Genomic DNA, 11258 nt, shown 5'->3' with positions numbered 1-11258 from the left:
AGTCGGTGACCACGTAGGCACTGGTCCAAAGTAACCAGGCATGTAATTTGGGATGTTTGGACTAGTTGATGGTATGGCCTAACATGTTATTAGATAAACTTATTGATATATTTTGGAAATAAATATCGACTCAACAATACCAATGTTATTGATATATTAAATCATATAACACATATACTTCGGATGGTGGATTTGAACTAGATAATGTCTATGTAGTTGGCTGTTATTTCCCGTTTCCCAAGCTGAAAATTAGTACAAACTATGAAGACACCCAATTGACATTCGGCAAGTGGGTTTTTATAGCTGGAAAAAAAAAAAAACTATAATGCAAAAGCAATTAAAATGTCATTCAAGTAATTAAAATGCTGAGTGAAAGGATATGGGGGTTTTAAAAACTGGAGGACAGAGAGTTGGTATTCGATTTGAAAGCTAAACTGGCCTAGGAACAAAAAAGAACTCAAAACCATAACTTCATCGAAATCAGCATTTACAATTATATATATTCAACTTCATAGCCTTTCATTTTTGTGATAGAAAGTTCAACGAAATATAATAGAACTGGCATGAAGGATTTTCATTTTTGCAATAGAAAGTTCATCATGTTAAGCATAAAACCATGAAAATTGAACCTCACATACTGATACGAGGCAAAATATTCCAAATTTCCATTACATTACATAATTATAAGGACTCTCACAGTGGGTACAACTTTAATTTAAAGTGTTTAGGAAAAAAGAAAAGGGTATAGGTTTAAAGTATTCAAGTACTTGGCGAAGTGGATTGGTTCAACATCAATCAACTTTTTACCTACCTATTGATTGGTGGGATATAAGATCATTATAAGAACATTCTAGCTGAGAGTAACGAGTCATCTCACATTTCTTCATCTTTGATTCTTATCCTCAAAAAAAGGTTCAGCCAAATCTTTATTATTCTCATTAACCTCTTCAACTATGTTGTTAACTATAGCATTCAAGTCATCGTTATCATCATCTTGAAACGGTACCAAACGTGAACCAGATCTTAAACTACCAAATTTAAAGCAACAAATGAACAAACAGATAGAATCTATTTTCTTTTTCTTTTTATTTCTCATCCACCGACGGACATGATACGTTTACAATTAAAATCAAGCTTAAAAAACACACCCAAGCAAAGATATCAAATTTCCTTGTAAATGGTCTCTATATAAAGCTAATAAACAAAGTCATTTTTCACATACAAACGAAAAAGAAAATAGCAACCTAGAACAACAACCCAGCTAAAATATCGATGAAAGAAAAACCCAACAAGAAGCCGTTCTCTTATCCAAAAATACAGATAAAAAAATAGGCTTAAAACTCAGAAGAGAAGACCACACAAAGGATCGAAGACTGCACAACAAATTGAAGACCGCAACTCTACTCTAGTTTGGGCTTTACTCAGTTTCTTCAGAATGAAAATAATTCCCTCTCTCTCACATTATATTTTTGGATTTTTTTTTTTTTAATATTATCAACTGCCACGTCAATCACGAGGCGGCAGGGTTAAGAGCCGATGGTATATAACAGCATTGATTTTGACAGCACCATTTGTAAACGACAATATTCCTCCGTTCAAAAAATATACGCAAACCCATTAAGCATTTAACAAGCACATTTTTTTAAAGGTCTAATTTAAAATACTAAAAAACATGTACTTAAATGCTGTCAATTTTTTAAATGGGGCTGGACGAAACTTCTGTGGGGAAAACTGTCCGCTTGTAAATTACATGACCGATAAAAATCAGCAAGGGCAAAACTACATGACCCACAAAATAAATTAAGAAGCAATAATATATATTAATTAATTTACAAGCAAAGACATCTTGCTGTATTACATAAAGACATCCATCCACGTCAATTACCTTCAAAGTTCAAAGCAAAACACCCCACAACAAAATAGATGCCAACAATAGGAAATTGATGGCGGTTCACTCGGCAATTGAATCTACAATGAGCAATTAATATAAAACAATCATCAATATTAAACAAAAATAACTTATTCTATTGTTACATAAAAGCCAGCTACATGAAGTACCTTATCACCAAACAAACACCAACAACGAAAAATAAAACATAAGATTTAAGGCTAGGAAAGATGGCATTTACAATATATATGGCCCAAATCACAGATCACTTGTCAAGCTGATTGCCTCCTGAAATCGCCGCGGATACAAATGAAACAAAGGATCCTATCACATCATAATGGTGACAGACTGCTGAAGATACGCTTCAAACTAGGGCATACCAGACGTAATCTCCCCATGCTCATCGAACATACCTGTCAGTCACAATACAATACCCCCAAAAGGATAAAGAGTGAAAATAGTAATTCAGGCTGTAAATACGAATCCCGTTCTTAAGAGGAATTATTATTGATCAGATGTTTATACTGCACGAAACTAAAGATTAGCAGAGGCTGTTCTCACCTTCGGACAAAAGCGGACATCCAGGGTCTCCAGCATGCTACACTTTGATATGGCAGCTTCAACGGCTACTTCATCAATGTTGCAAGACTAACAAAGCCCCAATTTCAAAAGTCGAGGAACGGTATTAGATTCAAACACAAACCAACTTTAAAACGATATACACCTTTTTCAACATAGAAAGGACGAAAAAGAAAACAAGCCTGCATTGACACCAAACATCATATTTGGTGCCAAGTTTCAACAAAGAAAAATGATACAGTTGCAAACCAAGGGTACAAAACCAATCAGGAACTGGAAGAGTCCCAGAATATTACATATTAAAGTCTACAGAACATAAAACCTTGGCTGTCTGAGTTAGAGGGAATTCCTCGGAGTAAATACCATTATCCAACTACCCAATCCAAATGTCTCTAACACTGGTTATTAAAGAAAATGAATAAAAAAAATACAAGTTTCATATCTTCAAGTGACATGAACCAAGACAATGATTAAGGACCTCAAACATGGAATGGAAAATGCATACCTGAAGAAAAAGACTAGTCAATCTCGGACACTCTAGCTTCAATATTTCCAAAGAGCAACAATTACTGATGGGTATGACGAATAAAAGTCAGCATGGATAAAAACATCATAGAGTATCACAAATTGGTTTCATTTACATATATTTTTTTTCAATAAAAGAAAGGTACCTCAAATTAAGAAAGCACAAATTGAAACAGGCAAGATCAACTTCCTTCAAATTTGCTGATAGAGAAAGATTGAGCGATGACAAATGGAAGCAACGTGCTGCTGGTGGAATGAAAACTTTCCTAATATTCGGACAACCTACACAGTTTAGGTTCTGTAGTAGACGGTTGGCCTGCTCAATTAGCTCATGGATACTGTCAGGCGAAAATGTGGAAAATGAGGTATATATGCTAGGCAGCTCAGAAATCTGACCACCACCATAACCCCAATTTAGGTCATGCATATTAACACAGCCATTCAAGCTCACATGTGTGAGGTGCGTGCAGCAAGCAAGAAGTTCTTCTATAGCAGACTGACAGAGGGTCCCATAAGACAAGTCCAATTCCTGGAGAGCTGGTAGGGCACCTTCCTTGTAAAGGGGCTCAAGAGATGAGTCAGCAAGATACTTGCATGCTTGTAACTTTAAAACCTAGGAGAAGCATAAAGAAAAGGTGTCAGGCCCTTGGGTGCCATTCAATATTTTTCTGGTCATAACTGCCGGTAACAAAAATATGATGTCCAACAAACCATTTTTTTCTTGGTAGAAAACCCATCTGTTAAATTTCATTCTTTTTTTTCTTTTTTTGATCAAAACTCTGACTATAAACCCAAAATATCACTTCGTATGTAATTTTCTATGGAATCTTACACAACTTAATGGTCCCCATAAACAATAATATGAACATGTACAATTGGCGTACCAATTGAACTATTTCCTTTTTAAGTGATTTATATGATTCTAAGAAGTTTACCAATATTTATAATCAAAAAGAACATTCATGCTATGTTCTGTACAGTGATTCTCATAAATGAGGACCATCAAAAGGTTAGCCTCAACATAAAAACCCGATAATCTAGAAAAATTAATAAGATTCTCTCATTAATTTAACAAAAGCATGCATTTCAATCCAACAATTGGAGATTTTAGCAGTTATAATTGAGAACTTAGATTAATGGTTACTCCGGTTGACAAATAATTGGAGTTTCTTGTTAGTTTTTGCTAAACTTTCATCTCTGAAGTGGAGGAATATACCCCATGTCAAAAGTAGACTACCGATATATCTGTTTAGAGAAATTACCTTTAGTTGCAAACAAGAGTCAAAAACAGGCTGCAAATTCAGTAAAAAAGTGTATGATAAATCCAGCACAGTCAAATGTGGAAGGCAGCGTAGGGAATAAAGTCCATCAGAACCAATTGATGGGCATGACATCAATATCAATGACTCAATCAGCGGGCATGAAGCAGACGTTGCAGACAAGCAGTCGTCCTTGAGTTGGCTGCAAGTGAAAAAGAAAAAGGAGTCAGTTTGAGCAGTAACAAAGGACAACCAAAGACTATAAAAAGCCAACTAACCTACAGAAGGAAGCATCCAGAGATGTCAAAAGTGGACAGTTAATAGATGCATCAGATAGCACACCACATCCTTTCAATTCAAGCAACACCATATGTGGTGCTTCAATACTGAGAACATTCAGTTTAGGACATATTCCCAGATTCAAGGACTGTAGGCCAACCTAATAAGAAAACAATTAAAGTTCAGCAATATTTAATACAAAAAGTATGCAAATAAGTATGCGCATAAACTATATAAAAATATGAAACACAAGAGTGGCACTAATAGCATAAAAATTTTCTGCAAGGTTTAAACAACTGGCAAAATATACTTAATGCAAAATTTATCACCTCAGCGCTTACTATTTAATACTCAATGAAACATTATGTCAAGAGCAGTGTATGATACAGTAAAAGTGCATTTAAGCAATCATTCTCACTTACAGGACAAAACGATGCTCTTTCAAGATGATCACAACCATCTAAGCAAACTTGCTCCAGATAGGGGCATGTGAGTTCAAGAGCAGTGATAGCCCGGCAACCGACAAGGGAAAGACTAAATAAAGAAGCACTGCAGAATCGCACCGCTGTCAAGCTCTGAACAAAGTAGAATTATCATATTAAATCAAGGGGGAAAGCAAATAAAGCTATGACTCGGTAGATGTAAAGTCAATACGATAGTAAACCACAATAGCACTGCACATCACCACAATTTTATTCACAACGACATCGGGAAGTAACAAGTTTGGAATTGAATCACAAATAAGATGAGAAAAAAAAAAAAAAGTGTTCCACCAAGCCAAACCATTCCACCAGGCTCCTTTACACTCCTCAATCCTCAAACCCTTGCTAATGTAGTGAGCCCCCTTCTAATATGGATTTGGAATACATGGCATATCTAAACAAAGTATCAATTAAATTTTCTCATTATCTATGTATGTTAAAGCAAGTAGGTCCCTGGATTTATCCTTTGCCTAAACATTGCGAACAAATGGAGGTGCTTTAAAACAAAGTATTCAAAGCAACAAGTTTAAGGTTTGGAGTTAACAAACACTACTTTGTGGAGTTAACAAACACTACTTTGTGAGGAAACTTAATATCATACAGATAATCATTAAAGAAGACCAAACAATGATAAAGAGAACACCTAGTATGAGAACCAAACACCACCTTCAATTAGGCATAGTTTCAAATGCCGGACACAAGTAAATTTAGCAAAATGATAAATACATGAAATGAAATGGCCCAATTCACAAACCTCACAGTTATCGAGAACCAACGACTTTAGCATAGGGCATCCACCACCATCGCTAAAAACTTCACAAATAGAATTTGTTAGAGATTCACAATCTGTGAGGTCCACTTCTTGCAAAGTTTGGCATTGCAATGTCAATGTGGTTAAGCTCTCCTGCTTCTGCAATGCTAATTTCTACATGTCCATCAAACCAATTTATTAAAATGCAGTCTCTGGCAAGTGATCAAGGACATGAGGAAGAAACAGACCAAACTGCTGACCTAAAGACATACCTGAAGTGAGTTTGAAGTGATGTTAATACGGTGAAGTGCAGGGCAATTAGAAACCATTATAGTTGATAGTGTGGTGCTACGCAAATTCAAATCCGCAAATCTGCAGGAAAAATATAATTATAACAAATAAAAGAATGAAACAGAAAAATTTCCACCAGGGAAAAAGATGTGTGAGAGGGTGCATTTGCGTTCACTTTTCGAGGAAGATTGGGTGAAAGGGGAAAGATTAAAAGGAGCATCGGAGTTTACTTGCGACAATGTACTAATCTAATATTCTTTAAGTGTGGAAGATCCAAGGATACAGAAGTCAGTAGACTGCAATTGTCAAGTTCCAAAACCTGAAACAAATTATTAGCTCATTTTGTGACATTGAAAGTAGCATTTACTCAAGAGGCAACACAGACAAGCAGACAACATCAATATCGAATGTAAGCAAATCTTTCAAACCTCCAACATATAACTATGAGCTATTGCAGCCATCGAAGCAGAAGTGATACCCTCACAGCTGTGGAGCCTAAGAACTGTCAACATCGGCAGTCTAACAGACTGAAAAGAAGCAATGAAGCATGTCAGATAAAGATGTAACCAATAATTCCAGAAGGAAGGTTGTAACAAACTCTTGAAACTGACCTCAAGTGATATGTTTGGGCAGTACGAAGCATTAAGAAAATGGAGATTAGGACAAGTGAGGGCTATCTCACGTAGAGTTTCGTCACTCACGCATGAACAATTTGACATGTCTAGAGACTCTAACTGAGAGCATGAAGTCACTGCTGAACGAACAGCAGCATCAGAAAGCTTGTGGCAAGAGCCTATATCGAGCTCAGTGAGAAGTGGGCAATTCAGCACAGCCTGAGCCATGTTACTGCGCTTCAAAGACATAGTTTCAAGTTGTGGGCACCTGTAAAAGGTCATATATTAGTAAAAAATGTCAACAGACTGACAGATATGATAGTTTACTTTTAACCTTAAATCAGTTTACCTGACAGATACACGCATCACCCGGCACTTAGTTAGTTGAAGATGACGCAAGCCATCGTGGTTTATAAGTATTTCTTGAATACCATTACCAAGAGTAGCATCATTTACATTCAATCTCGTCAACAAATAACAATCCGCTAAAGCATGGAAAAAGGTATCCCCTAGCTGCCCTCTCCCCAATGTCAAAACCTCCAGATTTCTAACAACCATGAAAATATATTAGCCATGATCACGAAATATCAACCAGAAAAGCCAAAACAAAATCCTCTCACCTTAATGAAGAGACTGCTTTCATGACAAGCAGGTGAATAGCAGGAGCACCAGAAATATTCACTTCTATAGCATTTGGATACCTCCGACACATATCCTCGACTGCAAATAAATCCATTAAATGAGAAACTTCCTACTTTCTTCAGCAGAGATACCGCACATAAAATGCCCACCAAAACATAGATAAACACCAGTTCACAAAGTCTCATAAATCCATATTCTTTATCCTGTGCCGGCCATCCGATTTTTTGAACAAACTAAAAATGTAACAGGAGTATACAACATCATATCAAAACTCACATTGTTCTATAGATATGTTCCGGTTCTCAAAATTCAAACATCTCCAGAAATCATCATGTGCACTAGCTCCTCGCCACTGCCTACACACTCTGGCTGCTTGACAAAGATTGATGTGGTCCAAGAAAGAGAAAACCTGGAAGAAAATAACACTAAAATGATTAAAAAATCGAAGGCAAGTGATAATGAGAATTTCCAAAAAGTCTTAGGCAATGTATACCATATGGAGTAAATCATCTGTAAGATCCATCCGAACTTCAAAATCTTCTGTCTTTAGATCTCCAATCTCATCTCCTCCATCATCTTTCCCATCACTAGATTCAGAGGGATTCTCATCACCACCATCAGTCATGGTCAGTGAATGATAAAATAACTGATTCTCAGGTGGAATTGAAGATCCCTGACTAATATGGTAAACTCTCTCTGCAGATGACCTAGAGTTTCCGGCATTTGAACCCACTAAAGTTGGGAAATGATAGTCACTGCAATAAAAGGTTTTCATCAAGTAGGTATTTAACATATATAGCAGGCATATCCAAGTCAAAACCAGAGGGAAATGACAGTCACTGCAATAAAAGGTTTTCATCATGCAAGTGTTCAACATACATAGCATGCATATCCAAGTCAAAACCAGAGGTCAATTCTTGAATAACTTATGCAATACGCAAATCACGATATCAAATCCAGACGGTGTTCAAATCTCTCCAAAAAAGTTTTTCCTTAGATAGAAAAGGTTCATGCATGCTAAAGGAAATCAGTTTCCACCAAGTTCCCATTGGGAAAATAGTAGCACTCACACATTTGCAAGACGCATCACACATTCGCAAGACCCATTGAAGGCATGATCTATGGACCATATGCATGGGTGCACGGCACATGAGATACATAGATGAGTGCACATCCACTTTACGTAAGAACAAGACTGAAACACTTCCCGACCAAAAGGGACTACCTTAGGGTTGGGCCCCAATGAAACAAAGGCACTCACTTCAACCTTCTATTAGACCGTAATTGAATAGCATAATTTAATCACAAAATCCAGAGCCCCAGAAAATATAAGAAAGAAATCCTATAAAACTATTGTAGTTGTACTACTTTCTGCTATTTTTGCATGCCAAGTGTGATAATCGTGGATATAATGTCAAATCTTTAAGGCAGAGCAAGTTTGTGTAGCATAAATATCCACTCACGTCCTCCATAGTGGATAATTATACAAAATGCACAATAAGTATTTTTACATATAAGATTTATTGACATACAAAACTCACAACAATTCGTAGCATGCTACATTTTTATTTTAATGCACCAAAACTTAAGCCCATATATATACTTCCGATACTCTTTAGAGAGAGCACATTGCATCCCCCATTAAAATACCAGCAACGCCTGCATCATACGCAAAAAAGAAAAAAATAAAAGCAAGAAAACAAAAGTAACATTCAACAATAAAGTCATACAATTACACTTAAAACGCGGCCATTAGGATATCAAGCACGATCATCGCCAAAACAAGCTGTTTTTCTAACTAAAATCTCAGAATATACACTCACTGCCTTCCTAATCTTCCCGCCAACTCAAACCACAAATGGAGATGCAAAAAGAACATTAAAATTACAGTCAGAACGAAGTTCGATTCCAACGAAATGAAATTCATCGAGGGAATGAAGCAAAATACATGTAAATTCACACATCTACACACGCATGCAAACATTGTGAGATGAGAGACTCACTGAGAATCAGAGTGAGCTTTGAAGCGCTTATGGTGATAATCATGACCACGATCCTCGACACCACCAGCCGCCGAAGCCGAGCTAGCCTCTCCGTCGGAGCCTCGCGAGATTCGAAACCACGAGAAGAGCGAACCGGCGCGCGCCGCCCCCTCCCAATGCGCAGCCCCATCACGTATTGCAACGGCATCGTCATCGTCATCGTCTTCGAACAGCCTCAGCTGCTCATCCCGCCCGCGACCATTCCCCGCGAACCCTAGTTGCTCGGGTTCCTCCTCATTCTTGACTCTGCCCTCAGGATCGTCCTTATCTCGGAAAACGTTGTCCCCCATAGCCTCCCCTTTATCTTCCTCTCCTAATTCTTCTCTGTCGTCCTCTTCTTCCCTGGTAAAGCATAGACAGAAGCACCAAATCTTCATGCACTCGGAGGTAAAGACAAGACCTTTACGAACCCTAGATCACGATCCCACACATTTCAACCCCACATTCACACCACAATTGCAGCAGAAATCGAGGAAGCGACGTCGGAGGCTCCGAAACCCTAGAAATCAAACCGTCGACTCGATTTGCAAAATCGAATTCTTTGGAAGATTAAATAAGAATTGGTCAATATGTGCAGATATTTATACAGAGAGAACACAGAGTTGTTGACAGATATTGAGGGGATCTGAAGGGATCTGATCAGATCTTGTGAGCTGCTTTGTTGTGGACTTGCGGATGTTATCCAGGAGTGAGTTCGAAACTTCGTATAGAAGTTAGAACGAAAGACTTGGGTTGGAAGGACACGACAACGTTTTGGTGCCCATTTTACGGCGTTTCTGTTGTATAAATGAAGTTTGAACTCAAACCAAAAAACTAATATCGTTCCCAATTGTTTATCTATATATTTTTTTTTATTTAAAATAACTAATTAAATCCTTTTTTCTAGTTTAATTAGCAACTTATTCAAAGAACCATACAAGAACTTATTCAAATTTCTTATCTAATTCTTTTAAAAATAAAATGTATAAAAAACAGAAAATAATATTAATAATAAAGAAAATAGATGAAAAAAAGGAGAAAAATAAATAATAAAGAGAGAGGAAGAGGGAAATGTATAAAATATTTATAAGTGGATAGATAGTATCAAGTAGGCCTGTACAAAGTATCCGTATGCCTGGTCCGACCCGATTTCCCAACCTGATCGGAATAAAAATACTCGAATAGTTTCTCTATTTCTTTTTCTTTTTTTTCTTTTTTATAAGAAGACTTTCATATATTGCATCAAGAATTGCAAGAATTCTTTTCCACCCAAATGATATGGGCAAGAGACTCAGGTACAGAATCCCTTTTTTATAAGAAGACTTTCATATATTGTATCTTGCAAGAAATCTTTTCCACTCAAATGATATGGGCAAGAGACTCAGGTACAAAATCCCCCCATACAACCAAATCATCAATGTTCCAAGCCATTCTAACTAACTTATGAGTAGCACTATTTCCCAACTGATTAACAAACTGACATGTACAAACATCAATATAAGACATCAACTTTTTAACTTCTAAGACCAAATTTCCTAGTCGTGATGCAGCTTGGAAAGACTCATGTTGCAAATCATCTATTAGTAGCTTACAATTTGATTCCACTTGTACCGTTGTGATCCCAGACTGAAGATATAACTGTAAACCCCTTAGTACTACCACCAACTCAATTATATCTGGCTTTTCAATATGAAATTCCACCTTGCTAGCTGCAAAAATAATGTATCATTTTTCATCTCTAAGAACAATCCCAATCCCTGTTTTCTTTTGATAAAAGAATAACGCCCCATCCACATTTAGTTTAAGGAAACCTGCATGAGGAGGGTTCCAATGGCAGCCATATTTCTTCTGGTTTATGTTCTTCTGTTGAGAAAAGGAAGTATAACACGTTTGCACAGACATAGCATGATCAACAACCTGTTTAGGA

The 11258-nt window shown here is 36.9% G+C and overlaps 1 protein-coding gene across 1 annotated transcript; it reads right to left on the bottom strand.

Moving 5' to 3' along the window:
• Positions 1-1933: 1933 nt before the first annotated feature.
• On the bottom strand, positions 1934-10114 carry LOC121242714 (F-box/LRR-repeat protein 15). The gene is made up of 17 exons (XM_041140650.1): positions 9314-10114; positions 7804-8065; positions 7587-7719; positions 7289-7388; positions 7018-7215; positions 6666-6936; positions 6483-6581; positions 6285-6373; positions 6036-6135; positions 5767-5937; positions 4953-5105; positions 4530-4690; positions 4255-4453; positions 3139-3605; positions 2973-3036; positions 2450-2536; positions 1934-2301 (listed from the first exon to the last, which is right to left on the bottom strand). Exons 1-17 carry the CDS (start codon positions 9727-9729, stop codon positions 2221-2223), a joined length of 3051 nt encoding a protein of 1016 aa, XP_040996584.1. The 5' UTR covers positions 9730-10114; the 3' UTR covers positions 1934-2220.
• Positions 10115-11258: the final 1144 nt, after the last annotated feature.

The sequence above is a fragment of the Juglans microcarpa x Juglans regia genome, chromosome 8D (assembly GCF_004785595.1).
Source record: "Juglans microcarpa x Juglans regia isolate MS1-56 chromosome 8D, Jm3101_v1.0, whole genome shotgun sequence".
NCBI lineage: Eukaryota > Viridiplantae > Streptophyta > Magnoliopsida > Fagales > Juglandaceae > Juglans > Juglans microcarpa x Juglans regia.
The sequence above is the reverse complement of the archived record's forward strand: the minus strand, read 5'-3'. Positions and strand labels throughout refer to the sequence as shown.